Source organism: Carcharodon carcharias, chromosome 23 (assembly GCF_017639515.1).
Source record: "Carcharodon carcharias isolate sCarCar2 chromosome 23, sCarCar2.pri, whole genome shotgun sequence".
NCBI lineage: Eukaryota > Metazoa > Chordata > Chondrichthyes > Lamniformes > Lamnidae > Carcharodon > Carcharodon carcharias.
Window position 1 is genome coordinate 30,542,918 of NC_054489.1, and position 20,378 is coordinate 30,563,295.

Sequence of the window (20,378 nt, forward strand, 5' to 3'; positions counted from 1 at the left end):
AGATAAAAACAGAATTCTAAAATGGCTGTTTACAAACCACATTTTATTAAAGCCTCATTTTTTTTCTTTCTCTGCAAACAGCAAGAAACATAATGACAGGTTTGTTTCTTCAGATCAAATGCTCACCTTGAGTTTTTTGCCTTTATAGGGATTCCTGACATGTTCCTGTGCATCCACAATGAGTTCTGATAAAGTGCGGAACTTTCTCACCTAAACACAAATTAAAAGTTGAACAGAGAAGTTGGGGAAAAACCCTCAAAAAGCTGGTTCTTTGAATGCTGTTCAAGCACCACACTCAAATGGATAAACAAATGAGAGACAACGCTGGCAACTTGCCCACTTCAGAGTTAACAGCCTGATAGCCACACTAGCCATGTGGTTTCCTCTCAGCCACTGACGTACAAGGTCTCATTCTGGAACTGCATCGCAGTTGTTTTTGGGACGAGGCCAAAGGGACTCATTTAAGGCAGTGAGATCAAAAAGGGGAAACAATATAGAGAAAACACATCAAGGTCACCCAGTCTAATAGAGAGTGCAGTCTCAGTGTCCCATACATTAGATCAAGGAATTCTTTTTCATGGAAAACTCTAGGTAATTCTTTTGCAACTTTCCAAAGCAAAGGAAACATTAAATGATCTGTAATACCTTGTGACATTCTATTTCAGAACTGTAGCAACTCTACATCACATTTAGGAAATATTTACAAGGGCAACAACTCTCTGTAAATATGTCCCACATCTAACCCAATTTTACTTTTGGATTTTACTGGCATAACCTAGTCCTACTATCACTGCCAGTTTGAAAAATATTTGAACAACATCCAATCATAACCCTTCCAAACCCATGCTTCAAAAGTAAATCGCCCAATTATACAAGTATATCCTCAAAACTATGAGCTCTTAAGATCTGGTGTCATCTGCTAGCCTTGTCTCCATCTCTGGATTATCTTTTACCAACTAAAAATGAATACAATGCAGCATGCATGGACTGCATGTCCAGTGACCATAACCGTACAACCTGAAACTTTTATTTGCTTTATTAATACCCACTTCTTGTGCACAAGGAATTTCTGGAACAGTTTCTTTGAATGGAAAACACTGTCTGGTATAGACATGTCTGAAGTTTCCCAATCCTACATTCATCGACACCATGTTTGCCCACATTACACAGCATCTGCCATTCATTTGTCCATTAGCCTAATTTATCAAAATCACCCTACAATATTGTGGACTTTGTAATTTAAAAAATAAATCACAGTTGCACATCATTATCAAATTTTAAAATCCTGTTACTTAAGCCATCCTTTAAATCTTTGATATAAAGTAGCATACTCGTTGTTGAACTTGAGTTGTGATCTAACCCTAATCATGCCCACCAATTGAAACAATTCATTTCACCCAGCTTTCTAACCAGTACTTCTATGAGATCTGATTTTTTTTAATAACCACCTCTAAGGAACATTAATCATTCTTTTGAAAATGAAGGTAAATGGCATCCAATGGATTATCCATTCTTCTTGTGTTCTCTACCCAAAGGCATTCCAACACACAGTGCCACAACCTCCATCATGAGTAGGGCAAGAAGAGAGGTAAGAGAGGTCCCAAATCCATCCCAATGGAACAGGGATCGAACCCATGCTGTTAGCACCAATCTGATCCACACTGGCCACCCAGCCAACTAAGAAACCCCTCCCCAACAAAAGTGCAAGTCCAAGTCCAACTTTCACCTATTTGCATGTCGTAGCTTGGAGCTTATGGATAGTGATGGCAGAGGCTACAATTTCTTTCCATCACATGGTTAACCAGGAATCTTTCCCTCTCTTACCTCCTGCCATTGGCATATCTTGGAAAAATTTACAAATTAATTCCCAACCTGTTTGACACGTTGTGAATGCCTTCCTTGGCTATCAAGTCCCGGTGTGGGACTTGAACCCAGAGTTTCTGCCTGAGAGGTAGGGACGCTACCCACTGTGCCACAAGGCCTCCAGATTATCTACTAACATTAAATCATCAGCAATATTGCTACCCTAGCAGCTGAAATCAAATTATACAAGGGCTAATATCTAGATGTTAGAGATCAAAGGAGCATATTTCCTGCTTTTCCTCTTTTGATATGTGCTGGAAACATATTGTGCTGTTTCCCAATCTCAGGCCCTGAATTTGGACAGAAAATAAAGATCTAGCATTGCAGAATTTCTTGATAAGCATCAGGAACTCAAGTTAAAAATTTATCCTTGGATAACAGCTCCAATTCATTAAGCAGTAAACGGAATAACTATCACCCCAAATTACACTGTGTATTAAGGATCTACATTCTTGAAGAACTGTCATGTGTTCTGCCTATTTACACAGCTGTATGTGGAATATAAACAAATGAATAAAAAGTTACATAACCAGTAGTATGGTCCGAGTTGAAGTACAGTCTATTGGAATACTGGGGATCATTACAAAAGAGGACACTTTAACATTAGTTTAGCAGTTTAAAGTTTTGTTAGGTATGGCTGCTAAACACTAAAGGCATTGGCTCTTACTTCATGCGAGATCTCTGTCCACTTCTGTTTGCACATCTCTGCTGTATAATGGGCGAAAGTCACCTTGTTCCAGTCCATGTGTGACTCTGTTGTTTTGAACTTCATCACATCATTAGAAGGGACAATGCTCCGCATGCTGTCCAGCAGGCCCAGGAGGTCCTCTTTTGGCCAATCTGCCAGAGGAAAAAAACATGCACTGGGTGAGAATCATTAGTAATATTAATTCAAAAATACTTTTAAATTAAACAAAGGCACCTAACGAAGAGAGGTTGGAGAGTACAGCTTTCAAACGAACAATAAGGCGCTCTGAAATTAAATGTCAGTGAATGGCTGTTGACAATAGGCACTCCACCTTAAACAATCATATAGCTAGAGGACCCTGCCTAACTTCGGTATCAAGGAACCCGAAGAGGAACTCATCAGCACCAAAACAGTTTGAAGATAGTTTCCATTTAGCTAAAATACCATGGATGTGATCTTTGTGGTCTAGGGTAGTACACTAACAAATGTTCAACATAAAAAAGTGAGATACCTATCAAAAGAAACCCTTTTGCTTAGTGGGTCAGTGTAACCTTGCAATGTGTTAAGACTGTACCAGTCATTTACAAATGCGAGAAAAATCATAAATCTCAATTAGTCACAAGTTTCTCAGTTTTGTACATCTAATTAGTATCAAGGCAACCCCCACTTTGCAAGCTTGCAATGGAAGTGAAAAATATTTCCATGCTGGCTTCAAGATAATGAATACAAGCCTGTGGGGTCTGATGTACTGGCTTTGCAAGTTACTTGAAATCTTTAACTATGGACTCTTAATGGGAAAGCAATCAAAAGGGTTCCAGGTTCAACTCTCATTCTGTGTTGAGTTAGCTGACCTTAGCCAGGCTAATAGTATCAATGACCTCAGCCCTGATACTCAATGTTCCAGTGGGAGCTAGAGTATTGGGCAAGAGCAAGGGTTGAAGTGAAAAGAAATAAAAACAAAACAAAAAACTCCCCAGGTTTGCAAACGTCCTTGGCTTCTTTGTGTACTCTCTATCGTTGATCAACAAAATAACACACTGGAGAAAGCATCCAAGAGAAAACATTTCAGCACAGATTTCTAGAAACAAATACATTTTTTAAGCTTAATATTTTGGCTGTGGCCATTCTCTCAAAATACTGCACCCACTTTCTATTGTGAGCTTTCAAAGTGGAATTGTTCTGTGAATCTAATTGAGCACATAACTAAAAAGGAGAAAACAGTTCTTAAATAAGTCAAAAGTAGCCTCTGTAGAAATTTTCTGGTGAGAGTGAGGAGCGAAGCAGCCAATGCATTAGCACACCCTCTGTACATGGAATGGTGATGAAACAATTAGGACTTTGTTCCTATCTGTTCAAGATAGAAGTAAGCCTTAGCAAATATTGGGCATGAGAATTGTCTTTTCCACCTTCTAAATTATGCTGGAAATTAGAATAGCATAAAACTTCTCTTTGCCCTTTAGCAACCATAAGTTTGTTTCACACTGTTACAGGGGAACATTCAACTGTCTTTTGCTCTTTGAGTTCATTCAAAAGCCATAAACGAGTAACCCCACTTGTCCTGGACCATCTGAATCAGGCTCACATGCTTACACCTTGGCTACCTGTAACAACATTTCATACAACCTTTGCAGGTTGCTGAACAGAAAGGATAAAAGTTCTGACATCACCAAGTCCTTCGTAGGTAACTCACTCTCATAAAACATTTTGTGGTTATGTTGGTTCAGATCCTCCCTGCTATTCCACTTACTCTTACAAGAGCAGTGCTAGCCATGCTTCTTCAAACTCAAGCCTATTTACGCAAAAAAAACTTGTAACAGGAAGGAAGATATCAGAACAAAGCTGAGTTTAGCATATTTATTTCAAGATCTTAGATCAGTTTCATGGTTAACTATAATCTTACGGCACTGGGGAAGATCACAGAGCATGGTACAACAATCACAACAGTAAACAATTGCACTAATTATCCATGAACCCAAAACCTTGTAAGGCTTCTGGTTGGGGCTTTTCATATTTACGAAGGAAATTCTGTCTTCCTTGAAAATCCAAACTTCTGACTGCCAATTATTCAGAAACAATTAAACTTCAAAAATCAGGAGAGGACCACTTCACGGAAATATTTTGTCCTCCTTATGAAAAGATGCAATGGCATCTGCCTCAATACTTCCTGTAGCAAAACATTTCATGCCCCAACAATCTTCCGTGTAAATGAATTTCTCCTGACATCTTTCTTCCCTCAGCGATAGAGCCCATCAATTTAACACCGTCAACTAATTCCCCAACCAGAAGAAATATATATTTTGCTATCACTCTTACAAATTCATTATTAAAAACTTTTATTAAACCTTCTCTACACCGGTGGAAATAATCCCAGAAGCCCCACACTCTCCATATAACTAAAGCTTCCTATCCCTGGCAGTTTCTGGGTAAATTTTTGCTCTGTTGTGGCCTTAATAACCTTTCTGTAAAGGATACATTGAAAGGAGGCCAATAATTACTTTTCCACTTTGCCACAATTATAAAATCCAAATTGTCCAATATTTTAGATTTATCTACCCCACTTAAAGTTACGCACTTGAACCTCCTGATCCCTTCATTTACTTAGATCTTTCAGCTTCTTTCCATTAAGCAGGCTCCCATTTCTTCCCAAAATGTTGCCTCACACTTGTCTGTATTCAAAGGGCATCTGCTAATTGTCCATTTAGCTAACCAGTTTATGTCTTCCTAAAGTCTGTTAAAGCTTTTCTTGCCGTTTGTCAAACCTGTGTCATCAGCAAATTTCAAGGTTGTCTTCTCTGCATTCATATCTACTTGGAATAAAAATGGACTCAGCATTAACCCCAGAGTAGACCATTGCCAATGTTTCTATAACCTGGCTAATCATTAACCCTAATTTTGGTTCTTGTTCAACTTTTATACCATATGCTTGAACTTTCTAAAAAAAGCCTCAAGACACTAGTAAATCCCTTCTGCAAATTCCATATACATTATACGCGCCACATTCCTTTTATCTATCCAACAAGTCATTTCTTCCCCAACACAATTTACAAAGTCATGCTGGCATCCAATCCCGGATGCTTACTCCAAACGTGCAAATTGGTCTTGAATTAACTGGTCCATAATTATCCCTTCTGTCCTTCTCTCCTGCTTGAACAAGGGCATTATTTCAACTTCTCACCAGCCTTGTGGCATGATTCATAAATTTACAGAGGACTGTAAAATGAGACTCAACTACCTCCACTCTGACCTTCATTACCATCCACACCAATGGCCTAGGGTTAATGCCATCAGGGCCAAGAGAACTGATTCAATTTCTGCACCTAGCTCTACTAATTCCCTCTTCTAGTACACTTTTGTTCTCAATTCCATCATCATTTGTAAAAACCAAAATAGTCAGTATCTCCACAACAGTTCCACAATCAAGACCCAAACTCTGAACTATTTTATTTTATCAGCTAACCATATTTCCTTCTGGCCCTCCCAACCTCCAATTTTATCTATGCTTTTTATATCTTTTATAATTATCTTAATATTATGAGCCATTCACATGCCTGTTTTCAACTTTCAGCTCAAATTTCAATCGCCGTTTACCCATGAACACTATGATGGAATCCCCCCACTTCTCACTGAATGCAACTATATTTTATACTCTTACACATCACTGCTGGTCATTAACCTCCTTGCTAATGATCCTGTCTATTTAATTTTAAGCAACTACCCTATTATGTTGTTGAACTTTGCCTTTTTCCAGTTCATCTTTGACTCTTGTTTGGTTCCTACATTGTGCTTTTTGTTGTGGTCACTATTTCTAATTGTTCTCTTTTCTTCATAACATTATTTGTCTAACTTGACTTCCCAGAAATGAATCAAGACCTGCTTCTTCTTTTATTGAACTACGAAACACTGATTTAGGAAACTGTTCTGGGTGCATTCTCAAGTTTTCCCCACTTTGGGGTCATGCATTACTTTTATCCCAGTCTATCCTCAAAAAAATTACCCATTGTTGTCCTGTTCTTTTGCATATCTTCAGCTCTCCACATCTATCACATCTTTGCTACTTGAGGCCTATAGTGCCCAACAACTGGATTATTTCCCTTCCTACCCTTGGCTAATCTATATGGGTTCTCTCATTGTAGCTCTCGAGTATGTCCTAATGTTCCTTTAGCAAAAATTTTTGCCTCAATTTTTTTTATTCTTTCATGGGAAGTGGGCATTTGTTACCCATTCCTAATTGTCCTTCAGAAAGTGGCGTGAGTCACTTTCTTGAACCGCTGCAGTCCATCTGGTGCAGGTACTCTCAAGATGCTGTCAGAATCCACCTTAGGGTAAACACTCCACCCCATGCAAGTTATTCCCCGGAACTCCTGTGGTGATGTTCACACCAATTCTTGATTAGACCAATAACTGCCATGATTACCCCAAGTAACCCAATGCACTGAGGCCTTGATTCAGAAACAGTTGAGCTTCCCTCTTTCAACCACCTGGGGAATGCCAACAATCAGATTTTGCTGAAAAGCAGACAAATCTTCCTTGAAGAATGTTGAACTTCCTGCCTAATGCTCAAAGTCATTGATGGATCTTCTATTTTACAAAAAAAAAACGGTTTCTTCTACTGAAAAACTAATGGGTTGTGTATGCTGCAGGGAGAAATTACCTTGGGTATTTCAAGAAACTCTCCTGCATGACTGCAACTTGTTCTCCTGAGCGAGATTTCCCATGAAAATGCAAAATCATTTAAACATGATTGTTGAGCAAGATCTCCTGATCTGCAAGCAACATCCCAACATAGTGTCATCAAATGGAGAGTTTGCATACACGCATGCCTGATGGTATCAACAGACGACATCACAATGGCCCAGGTGTCAGTGGGCACCATTCATTATACTTGCTCACAGGTTTACCATGAGCTTTGTGGTGATTAGAAATCCAAAATAATATGCAGGAGATCTGAGACCTGGGTGAATAGTGCAAGCAGCTTTGCATCTCTATCTCAGAGAGTGATTGAAGAATTCTAACTGAGGCAAGCAATCTGAACCAGAAGTTCAAGTTGGAATATTTAATTCAATCCTAAATCCTGTACAAGAAATGAAAAGAAAGAAAGAAAGGCAGGATGAGAAAGATAGAAAGAGAGTCAAAGTAAAAACAAAATGTTTTAATTTTTTTTTTTAAATCCCCAACAATTAAAACCTGAAAAAATGAAACATCAAATTAGTAAAAGTTAATTTTCAGAGCTAGAGAGGTTGTTTAGCAGTAACTAAAGACTTACCAGGTTGTTAGAAATCCATTGGGTATCTAGTAATGCTACCTTTAATTTTTCTTGGTTGTACATGACCCATTTGGGGTTGCTGCATGGCCACACATGCATGCAGCTTAGAAGGAGCATTAATATGTAGTGTGTGAATATGGCAACTTCACACACTTTTGCGTATTCTATTGCAAATCTCTGCGTGAGATACAAACACAGAAGCCTCCGGGAGAAACAACAGAATTCGAACAGCAAATTCCCGTTTGCCACATTTAACTGCACAATATGCTGTCATCAGATGTTGCTCCCCAATTAGCTCTTCAACAATGGTGAGCACTGATAGTCTGAATGTTACTTTTACTGCAAAATATGGGCCATTAACAGTTTGTGGATGACCATAACATTATGTTGTGACACATAATACTTTTCAATTCCATTTATTTTATTTTCTTCCCCAGAGATTTCAGGGGTCCTGCCCTGGATTGAGATTTTCTATACACTAGCAGTATACGGAATAAAATTACTTCACCTTTTACAGTTTAAGCTGAAAATACTATCTTAATGGCCAAAGAGATTACATCCTAGCCAGTGTCAACAAGAACTGAAAAATATCCTCACAGTCTTGGTACAATCCAAAAAAGGTAATAATAGAACCAAAGTACAATGAGTACTGCAAAGCTCCAAGAATTCAAAAACACTGACTTAAAATTTCAAAGACCTCCAGGCCTTCACAGCAAAGTAGCAGCTTTGCTTGTAGTTCCACACCTAACTGGCAGGATGATGATTGTTCTAAAGGGGAGGTCCATGCTGTGATCAGGAGGATGATGTTAATGAACTTGATACAATTTATGGTCACCTTGCTGATCATGAGGAATCCTTGACACTTACTATCCTCCTGATTGGGGCTCAAAACTGCTAGCATCAGATCAACAGCTTGTCACTGTGTCAGGGTTGAAAATATCAAGAAGGAATTTTGAATCTTTTTTGGGATCAACATAGCTGCAAGAGTTACATCTGCCATCGGAAGACTGACTTGCAGTTCTGCACTGATTCCAATGGTTTACAAGCTGTATTAACTAGGCAAACAGCAGAAAACCTACCAGTGCTCTGGTACACTGCATGGTTTTAGCTGGTTCGTAGCCCTACATATTTGTTGCACTTGACTCTTTGTTCATGAAAATGTCTAAACTCAACCTGGATGAGTCTAACGTGTGTAAACATAGAGAGAATGGGCTCCATTTCAGACAAATAGACAAAGTATACTTATGGATTTCTCAATCACTTGGCTTAAGGCTCTAGGGTTTTCCATTCATGTTGGACACCTAGATGATAAAAGTAGAAAGCCCTCAGCCTCATCTATTAATGTAGAGCATTGCTTGAAATGTGCTTTGTACTTGGTCCATTCCAGAAACAAATGACTTCTATATTTCGTTCCCTGCTTAACCTGGACCATTGTCTTGTGCAATGAGGGCTTGGGATACAAATACTTATTTGAGGGGTGATGTTTCAAATGACAGTCCCATTTCCCCCCAGTCTTCAGTGTCTTCAATGAAACCTGTAGTACATTTGGTAATAGACCGTACAAAATGAAAAATGGAGTGCTGCTAAAGGAGAATTGTTAATTAAACAATTATCATCATCAGTCACTAGAGGGAACCAATTGCAACAGAGCTTTTTGAGCTTGGATGTAAGCACTGACTAAAATGAAAAATGATGAAACCAGAAGTGGTCTGATCAATAAAAGCCCAAAGTCACAGTCCCCAAAAAACCACCTAAAATTCTTGAAGCAGAAGCTGATAATGGGCCTTTTTATAAAAGTTTATAAAACCTCAAATTCTTACAAGGGTAAGCAGTTAGGATTTGGATATGTGATAATAAAAACAGAAAATGCTAGAAATACTCAGGTCAGACAGCATCTGTGGAGAGAGAGAGAGAGATAGTTAATGTTTCAGGTCAGCGACCTTTCATCAGAACTGCCAGCATTTTCTGTTTCTATTTCCAATTTCCAGCATCTGCAGTATTTTGCTTTTGCATCATCAGTTATGATTTAACCATGAAATAACCAAATGAGATTACATGGAGCAAGGTATTAGTAATACGATTGCTGCAAATTAAAAATTAGTTGGAATACATTGATATAATTCCCATTTATATAGCAGAGTACAAAATGGTATATATATTCCTTCCAACATTTTAGATAAAAATAAAAATCTCAGCCCTTATATGTTTTATTATTCATTCATTTACATGATGAGGGCATCACCAGCTAGGCTAGTATTTATTGCACATCCTGAATGGCCATTGACCTTCTTGAACCGCTGCAGTCCATGTAGTGTAGGTACACCCACAGTGCAGTTAGGAAGGGAATTCCAGGTTTTTGATCCAGTGACAGCGAAGGAATGTCGATATAGTTCCCAGTCAGCACGGTGTCTGGCTTGAAGGGGAACTTGCAGGTGATGCAATCTGTTGCTCTTGTCTTTCTAGGTGGTAGAGAAGTGGAGCGTATTCCATCACACTCCTGATTTGTGCCTTGTAGATAGTGGCAGGCTTTGAGCAGTCAGGAGGTGAGTTACTCGCGGTTGGATTCCGAGCCTCTGACCTGCTCCTGCAGCCACAGTATTTATATAGCTAGTCCAATTTAGTTTCTGGTCAATGGTAACCCTCCAGGATGTTAATAGTGGGGAATTCAACAACTTCCCTCTCTATCCTATACAATTTTTTAAACATTTTCCATTTGATACCCGTATCTCAAACCAAATCTTTACCAACAAAGACTGAAGGTGGCTATCATGTCCCGGGTATTATCAACACATTTTTATGAACATTGTTGCATTGATACCTGGTCAAAGTCGTGATTTGGTGTGCAACACAAAAGGCAAATTTCACAATTGTTGCCTGAATACTGCAGTTTTATATATAAAATTCATAAAGGCTTAGATTCACAAAGCTTAGATTGACTGAATGTGAGTGTAACTAAATCTTTATTTTGCACAAATGTTGCTCTGAATTTTCAGAGGTAGACAAAGATTCCCTGGGGTTTTCTTTCAATACATACCCTCCAATCAACTCACCTTCTTTTGCATCGCTTAGCTCAACAGTGGCAGACATGGTTGTCTCCCCGTTCATGCTGCTCCACTCCTCACAGGTTTACAGGTCCAAACCAGCTACCTGAATGGAATGGAGCAAATAAGAAATTGTTAGGCAGGAGGGGCAGGGTTGCAATAGCCATTTCCCTCCGTGTGTGTGCCTCTGTCTGTCTGTCGCATGTCACTCTAGTCAAACCCCCGGTGCTTACGTTCTCTTTTCCCTCCCTCTTCCTTCTCCACCCCTTTTCCCTCCAGTCCCAGCGAGAGTAACAGTTCTGAGCAGCTGCGCTTTGTAGCTTGCGGAAAAGCCGCCCAGTCACAGCTTGAGTGTGCGGGGCTGCCCGAGAGGAGAAGAGCGGAGCGGGGAAAGATTGGGGGGGGGGGGGGGGGGTGGTGAGAGAAGGGGGCTGCGCTAGCGGACAAAAGAGAGAGGCGAGAGCCGCTGGAGGCTGGGGAAGAGGAGGCGGCAGTGCCGGGGCGGGTGATGGCGGGGGGGGGGGGGGGGGGGGGGGCGGGGGAAGAGAGGACACCGAGAGCCATAAACAGCGGCCAGAGCAGCAGCAGCTCCTCCAAGAGGGGGAGGGAAGAACGTGAGAGAGACACGCTGACGAAAGGCAAGGGCGAGAAGCGTCTCTCTCTGTCCTCCATCCGCCCCAGCCCAGCTCAACACCCCCCCCCCCCCCACCCACCCCCCAACCCCCACCCCCTCCTCCCTCCCTTCCTTCCTTCTCCCCGGTGCCCTCGGCAAAAAAAAACGCAACCCCCCCCCCTCCCCACCCCACCCCGCACCAAGCACCGAGCCGGAGATTCCCAAGGTCAACCACCACCTTTTCCCCCAAAACTCCCCCCCACCCCACCCCACCCCACCCCACACGCCCGAGCTCCAACCCCCGCAGCTCAGGACCGACGCGTGGCTGCAGCTCGTCCCAGACATGGCGCCTCAGTTCCGGCTGCATTGAGCTCGGCACGGCCATGTTATAGAGAGAGAGAGAGAGAGACTCGGGCTCCCCGCTGTCAAAAAAAACACCCCAGAACAGCAGCAGTAACAATAAGGTGGAGTATCCAGAGAGAGGGGGGTAGAGAGAGAGAAAGTGGGGGTGGGGGGGGGGGGGGGGAAAGAAAATTAAAATTATATTACAGATTTTTTTAAAATGCAATTTTCTTCCCCCCCTCCCCTCCGAAAAAAAAATTATTTCCAGGAGTAGCAGCGAATTTAGTTAACAAAACGAAAAAAGAAAGGTCTGGAATTTAGTCTCTGTTCCCAATTGATTTCTCTCTCTCTCCCCCCGCCCCCCCCAACAACCCCCACCGCCGCCGCCCCAACACTGGCGAGGGACTCGAAGGCGACGCAGCTCGGACTGGGATCCGCCATGTGAGCGCCGCAGCCCGGGTTAGAGCGCGGCGCAAACCCCCCGCCACAAAAAACAAAAACCACCCCGGCGCAAAGCGAACAAAAGCAGCGAACCAAAAACCCGGTTATTATTTTTAAGACATTTGGAGAAAAAAAAAATTAAGTATCCCCGATGTACTACTCACCGTCTTTTCTCGCTTCCCCCTCTTTTTTTTCCCCCCCCTTCTCTCTCTCTCTCTTCTCTAAACAAAATCTGGGTGAGCCGAGCAAGGACGAGGGAGCGACTGCAACGAGAAGATCCGCAGAGAAAGGAGGAGGAGGAGGGGGGGAAGAAAAGGGAGAGAGAGAGAGAGCGAGAGCGAGCGAGAGAGAGAGAGAAAAGATCCAGCGAGCCAACGCCGATTTGTAGAGCGAGCGAGCGGGCGGGCGGCCGGCCGCACTCACTCGGGCAGCCCAGGGAGCCTCGCACTCTGCTCGGCAGAGAGAGAGAGAGAGAGGGAAGAGGGAGAGAGGGGATGGAAAATGGTAGGCGAGCACGGGAGCAGCCAGAGAGACAGAGACAAAAGGGGCCGGAACCGAGAGAGAGAGTGAATCCGAGACAACTTGCTCTGGCGCGGCCACTCGAACCAACCAGCTTCCTGCTGCTGGCGACAAGAGGCGGCTCCACGGCGCGACCGTGTCGGCACAGCCCAGCGCCGATCCCCCGCTCGCTCTCTCTCTCTCTCTCGGCAGGATCTCACGCACTCCTTCCCTTTTGCAATTTTTTTCTCTCTCTCTCCCTCCCTCCCTCTCGCCTTCCCTTTTAAATTCCTTTTTATTTTAAATTTTTTTTTAAAAAAATATATAATATATTCTTGTTTTTGCAAACCAGAGAGGAGGGGGAAAAAAACGAAACCAGCCCTTACCTCCCCGTCTCGGCGTCTTGCAAAACAACAAGGGGAGATCGGGCTGAACCTTCGCCAGATCCACGGCGCTGGCCCCGGGCGTGGACGCTTTCTAGTCCCCGTTGAGAGCCGGCATGCTTCGCGATACTTCCGACCTCTCCAATCCCCTTTTTCCGGATCAGCTCCTTCCCCCATCCCCCTGCGCTCCTCCGACTTACTCTGCTTTCGCCAGCCGGCTTGCAATTCAGCCCGTCTCTCCTTGCAGAAAGATGTCCCAACCTGTAAGCAATTTTGGCGAAGCAGTTGTTCATTTAGAACACCCCTTCCAAAAATAAAATAATAATAAAAAGGCAATAAAATATCTTCAGCGAGACGCAAAGTTTCTTTTTCTGGGGAGGGGGGAAAAGTTTGTTATTCTTTAGGGAGGGGTGAAAAGTTGCAGCTGAAATAAAAAGCTGGTTCTCTTCGCCCCCGGAGCGCCAGAGAGTGCTGCTGTCCCCGGACTAATTGCTAGTGTTGAATAGTTAGTTAGTTGCAGGGAAGTGCGGCTCTTACACATATAACATCGAGCCTGAGCTTTCTTTGCTACATTTTTATTTAATTTCCAACTCCACCTTTGTTGTCCTGCACGTCATCCCCTGTCCAGCCAATCGAGATAAAAATTGCCTTTAATAAATTAATGAATTTCTACAGTACGGGGCGGGAAATTTAAAAGGGACAGTCAGAAAGGGGTGGCTCCTGGGGGAATTCTAAATTGAAGTTACCCCATTCTCTTCTCATTCATAAATTCACCAGGGAAATGCCAGTCCACTGAAATGGGAAAGGAACCCCCTAAGCAAACTGAGTATAGTCAAGGGAGCAGTGTCCTAGGACTTGGAAGCGAAGGCTTCCCCAGCCAGGCTCGGTTGTGGGTAACCCCCCAGAAGACTTGACATGTGCACCATTTTCCGACTGCGATGGAACGGGTAAATAATCCCAGTCGAGTTGGAAGTGTCCCCGGCGAAATCTTTCTTGCTTCTGTCGGAACTGGGCAGTCTTCAGGCTGGGTCTAGTGCACTGAATGGCTGTGTGTCACATTGTAACTACATCAACATAACAAGTTGCGTCGCAAGAGTGAACAGAGGGCGAGACCAGACCGAGGGAAACATGAAACAAGCCCTGGGTTGGGAACGGAGGAGTTACCACGCACCTGTCCATCACAGTGTTAGTGCCTCCTGTTGTTGTGATGATGTTAGAGGATAGGTTTCCACTGAGCCTACCCCCTTATAAGCTGGTACTGTACGTATTTGATATAAGAATGCGTTTTAAGCACAAAACAATAGCCAAGTTTTACTCATGAGCTACAATCGAGCCGGATTTACTGCGCTTGAGTGAAAAAAAAGACAATTATTTATTCATAATTGCGCACTTTCCATGTCGTCAGCAATTTCCGCCGTGCAGAGTTCTTGCGGTGGGTGTAGATTTGGAGTCAGCAACCGAGAAGCAGTTAGAGAATGGAGTGCTTTGGGTTGAATGTTTACAATTTTATTTTATAATGGAGGAGTGAATAACAGCAGCAAATGGCCCAGAAATTACATAACCAGCTTATTTCTCCTTCCCATTCCTATCCTGCAGAAGGCGGGGAAGCAACTTGTTCCTGGGTTCCTACCAGCTGCTGAGAGTTGCGGAAGAATATAGCACAGAGTAACCAAGGCGAAAGATTATACCCTCTTATCCCACCCCCCGGTACCATCTCAGCTCCGCTGTCTGCCTTTCTCTTCTTGGCCAAATTACGAGCAGGACAAGTCTAACATTCCGAAGTGTGGCCGGTCGGAGCATCACCCGAAAACTTTGGCTCTTCTCCAACGAAAATCAATTAAATTTTGCCAGTCCCTCAATTAAGTATTTACAATCCAGCAGCCATCCTTATTGCAGTTCTCCGAATCCTCTCCACTGCCTTCAATTACGTTTGACTGTGACAGGAAGTCGAGCAGGGCGGAGCATTACGACGCACAAAACGATTAGTTAGGTAGTGTGAACGCTTTCTTAATGTAATGATTTCTTCAACGACACGGGTTTTCGCTTCTATTATACCCCCTTGGCACAGCATTAGAAAGGACGCAACAAAGTTATCTATGCTCATTTCTATCTCGAAGTGAACCACCCCCACCCTTAATGCTTCTCTTCACCACGTGTCCATTGCTGACATCATTTGGAGAATTGTCTTAAATGCACCTACTTGTCGCAGTATGTTGATGCTGTCACTCGGGGCACAGTATGTGGAGACTCTTCCTGATCTTCACACATCTTTTAGCAAATACTTTGTTAAATATAGTAAGTGTTAATACGGTAATAGAATACATGCGGCCAATGGAATTATTGTTCCACTCAGTTTCCCCCAATTAAATATTGGGAAAACTGAATTCATTGTTTTGATCCCCACTCCACATTTCCTTCCCTATTGAGTTCATCCCTCTCTCTGGCAACAGTCTGAGATTAAACTGGTCTGTTCACTTTTTGCAACCTTGGTGTCACATTTGATTCTGAGATGAGCTTCCAACCTCGTATTTGCACCACTACTAAGGCCACCTCTTTAACATTGGTCCACTTCACCCCTGTCTCAGCTTATCTGCTGCAGAAACCCTCCTTCGTGCCTTGGTTACCTCTATACTATTCCAACAGACTCCTGGCTGATATTCCACATTCGAATCTCTAAACTTGAGGTCACCTAAAACTCTGCCCATGTCTTAATTCACACCAAGTCCCATTCACCTATTACTCTTGAGCTGGCTGACCCGGGTTGACTTCAGGTCAAGCAATGTCTTGATTTTAAAATTCAAATCCTCCTGTGGGCTCGCCCATCCTTAACTCCGTAATTACCTCCAGCTCCACAGCCCTCCAAGATACCCTTAATCTTGGCCTCTTGAACACCCCTGATTTTAATTGCCCCTTAGATGGCTGTGACTTGTGTTACCTAGGACCTAAGCTCAGAAATATCCTCCCTACACCTGTCTGCCTTGCTTTCCTCCTTTAAGACAATGAGTCGTTTGGTAGTACAGAACTTGAGTATTGCTGAAAAAAGGGATATGTTGTCTAAGATTTTTATCTTGCACTGATCAGGGTAGCTCACAAGAAATTACCAACTGTCATGGGGGAACAATTTATACTGCATGAGAAGAGAGTGCTGAATTGTTGTCAAGTGGAATCAGATCGGTGGAAGCGTTGCCATGGAGAATGCAGCATGGAACAGTTAACTGCCCAATGCTTTGACCAATCAGAGTCAACCTGCCCGGGTTTGAATTTAAACAAGCTGGGCAGTTAACTTTTTCATGCTGCATTCTCCATGGCAACACATACCAATCAGAGTCCACTTGTCAACCAATCAGCACGCTCTTCTCATGCAATATAAATTGTTGTTCCCCTTTATAGTTATTAACAGTAGTAACAGTAATTTCTTGCGAGCTGACCTGATGAGTGTAAGACTTTGATCTTTGATACTATGTCTTTTTTCAGCAATATTTAAGATAATCCTTAAAAACCTACCTCATTGACCAAGCTTTTGGTCACCTATCCTGATCTTATTTGTGTGGCTCAGTGTCACATTCTGTTTTATGATGCTCCTGTGAAGTGTTTTGTGATGTTTTATTACCTCAAGTTTGCAAGCAGCTGTAATTACTGAAGTTCACCTATTTAAACCAAAGTTACTACAGGAATTACCTGAGCAATAGTTTTGAAAGAACAGACCAGGAACTACTGCACTCTGTGTGGTGAAAGGAATTCCAGAATTTTGACCCAGTGATGGTAAAGGAACAATAATGTATTACCGATTGTGACTTGGAGGAGACTTTTCAGGTGGTGGTATTCCCATGTGTATGCTACCTTTGTTCTAGGTGGTAGAGGTCGCAGGTTTGGGAGAGGCTGTCTAAGAAGCCTTGGCGAGTTCTGCAGTGCATCTTGTAGATGGAACACGGTACAGCGATGAAGTGCTGTTGATGGGGGGAGTGAATATTTAAGATGGTGGATGTGGTGCCAATCAAGTGGCTGCTTTGTCCTGGGTGGTGCTGAGCTTCTTAAGTGTTGTCAGAGCCACACTCATCCAGACTAGTGAAGAGTATTCCAACACAATCCTGAGTGTACTTTGCAGGTTCTGGGCAGACTTTACAGAGTCAAGAGGTGAGTCACTTGCTCTTGTAACCACAGTATTTATGTGGCTAGTTCAGTTAAGTTTGTGGTCAATGGTAACCCCATGGATGTTGATAATGGGGGATTTGGCAATGTTAATGCCATTGAATGCCAAAGGAAGATGGTTGGAATCTCTCTTGTCAGAAATGGTCATTGCTTGGCACTTGTGTGGGGTGAATGGCACTTGCCACCTTTAAGCTGTTATGACCGGGGCACGGATCCCCCAATTTGTTATGATCCCGGACAAGATGCCCCAAATTGTTATGCTCCTGGGTGAAGAGGGATGAACCTCCTTTATTCACCCCCTTGGTTGGTCGCATAAGGTTAATTTAAAAAGGATCCCTTCCCTTGTAAATACCTTTTCCCAGTCCAAATGTATTTATGTTTTAAGAGGAGTCAATTTAACCGGCTGTCTTGAGTCAAAGAAAGAGTGAGTTTATTAGTTAATAAATGCAAGGAAAAACAATAAAAACGTAACACACATACACGCAGATTAGGAATGAGAAATTGTGTCCAAAAATAAAAGTTAAAAAAAATATATACCAATCAGTCCTTTGGCTTGTCTGTGAGGAATAGATGGTGAAATGTTGTGGCCGTTAAGTTGAGGCCATTCCGGTAGTGCTGACTTTGGCAGTTGGGTTGGAGATTCTTCAGGTTAGCTGAAAGGATTTGTCCAGTTTTCTTTTCAACTGTGGCCTTGCTGACTTATGACTTGCTTCCAGCAATCAGAGAAAGAGGACTTTTTTACCTGCAAATGCAGGGATACCGGGGTGGTATTCTTGAGCTGTGACCTTCTCAGCACACACACACCGGACTAGTGCACAGAACTATGCCACAGTTGGCTTTTTAAAACCCCTTTCCTTGTGTCTTCCTGAAAGGGCAAAAAACAAACATGTCTTTTGCCCAGATCTGTTTTCTTTTCAACCCAGTTCACATTCACAGTCTGGGAGATAACTCAACAGCAGATGGTTTTGGCTGAGATGGTAATCATTTTCCATCATCTGCACAACCACAGGAGATTACAGTTCAGTTTGCATTATATCATTTCCTTTGAAGTGCCTCTGTCTGAAGTAGGCAGAAGGTGTGACATTCTCTCTGAACTAGTTGGTCAAGTAATCCACATAGGAATTTTCCAGAAAGTGGTTATCTTGCTTGTATGTCCTTTTTAAGAAAACGCTTCTTACTTAAAATTTCAATGGGCAGGATTTTGCCCCTGTTGGGGGCAAAGTTGAAGGGTGGGCGTGCACAGGCATGCTTCAGATTGGTGCCCCCGATTGGGGGCGTGGTGCCATTTTACATGGGTGGGCCTGCCTAGTGCAACGTCCGCACAGAAGCGCCGTGCACTCCCTGTGCAGGCGGGGTGGGGGGGTGGGGGGCGTAATCCCAAAATCGAGAGTGCACTCTTTCGCGCATGCGCATGAAAGAGGCAACTCATCTCCCTAAGGCTAAGTGCTACCTCAGGGAGATCGACTCTAAATGTAACAAAGCTAAAAATAGAATAATAAAATTTTCCTAACATGTCCCCTCATGTGACACTCACATGAGTTGGGACATGTCCATAATTTTTATAAAAACTTTCATGTAGGTTTTTAAAAATTTTAATAAACCTCATCCCACCCGTGGATGAGGTTTCATGCTTTTTCTAATGCCCGCTGGGGCTCCTGGCCTGCCCATTAACCTTAAGGTTGGAAGGGCAGGTCCATTAATTACTTAATTGACTCTGTCAATGGCCTCAATTGGCCATTGACAGGTCGGCGGGCGCACAGCTGACTTTGCTGCACCTCCGCCTACCTGGAAATTTAAATGGGGCGCGGTGACGTCGGGAGTTCCGCCTGACGTCACTGCGCGTTATTTTACGCGTCAGTGAGCGGGCCCTGCCCTCTGTTCGCTGACGGTAAAATCCTGCCCAATATGTGCAGAAGTAATTCGGGGATAGGATTTGTGGTCAGTTTGTAACCAGACTCAAGCCTGAATGTTGTCCAGGTGTTGTTGTATGCTGACACGAACTAATTAATTATCTGGAACTTTCTGAAATCATCAGCAAATATCCCCACTTTTAACATTATAATGGAAGGAAGGTAATGAATGAAGGAATTGAAGATGGTTGGGCCTGGGACATTACCCTGAGGAGCTCCTGCAGCAATATCCTGGGACTGAGATGATTGGCCTCCAACAACACAACAGTCTTTCTCTGTGCTAGGTATGACCCAACCAGTGGAGAGCTTTCCCCCTGGTTTCCATTGACTTTGATTTTAACAGGGCTCCTTGATGCCACACTTGGTCAAATGCTGCATTGATGTCAAGAACAGTCACTCTCATCACCGCTCTGGAGTTCAGCTCTTTTGTTCATGTTGGGACCAGGCTGTAATGAGGTCAGGAGCTGAGTGACCCTGGCAGAACCCAAACTGAGCATCAGTGAGCAGATTATTGCTGCATAAGTGCTGATTGATAGCACTATCGACAACACCTCCCACCACTTTGCTGATGATGGAGAGGAGGGTGATGTGATGAAAATTGGCCATTTGGATTTGTCCTGCTTTCTGTGGACAGGACATACCAAAGCAATTTTCTACCTGACATTGTCAGGTAGATGCCAGTGTTGTAGCTGTATTGGAACAGCTTGGCTTTGGGCATGGCTAGATCTAGAGCACAAGTCTTTAGTACTATTGCCATGATGTTGTCAGGGCCTTTTCAGTATCTAGTGCCTTCAGCCATTTCTTAACATCACATGGAGTGAATTGTATTGGCTGAAGATTGACATCTTTGATGCTGGGGATCTCAGGAAGAGGCTAAGATGGATCATCCACTCAGCACTTCTGGCTGAGGATGATTGCAAATCTATGCAACTTTTTGTCAGTTAGATACCAGTCTCATAGCTGTACTGGAACAGCTTGGCTTGAGGCTGGAGTACAAATCTTTGGCATTATTGCCAAGGGCTCAATAGGCTTTGCTGTATTCAGTGTGCTTAGCCATCTGTTGATGTCACATGGAGTAAACTAAATTGGCTGAAGACTGGCATCTGTAATGTGGGGATGTCAGGAGGAGGCCAAGACCTATCATCCACTTGAAACTTCTGAGTGAAGATGGTTACAAATGCTTTAGC

The 20,378-nt window shown here is 43.0% G+C and overlaps 1 protein-coding gene across 7 annotated transcripts in view; it reads right to left on the reverse strand.

Moving 5' to 3' along the window:
- ubtf (upstream binding transcription factor) overlaps positions 1-13,729 on the reverse strand; it is a 59,730-nt gene extending 46,001 nt beyond the window's left edge. For 5 of the 7 annotated variants that reach the window (XM_041173795.1, XM_041173794.1, XM_041173793.1 and 2 more), the window contains exons 1-4: positions 13,136-13,729; positions 10,865-10,961; positions 2,531-2,703; positions 127-210 (exon numbers count right to left, since the gene is read on the reverse strand). In XM_041173795.1, coding sequence (XP_041029729.1) covers positions 127-210; positions 2,531-2,703; positions 10,865-10,919 — 312 coding nt within the window. In that variant the 5' untranslated portion in view covers positions 10,920-10,961; positions 13,136-13,729. Of the gene's footprint in view, positions 1-126; positions 211-2,530; positions 2,704-10,864; positions 10,962-12,415; positions 12,875-13,135 lie in introns of those variants that run through there. The other 2 variants (XM_041173796.1, XM_041173791.1) reach the window with 2 other exon arrangements.
- Positions 13,730-20,378: the final 6,649 nt, after the last annotated feature.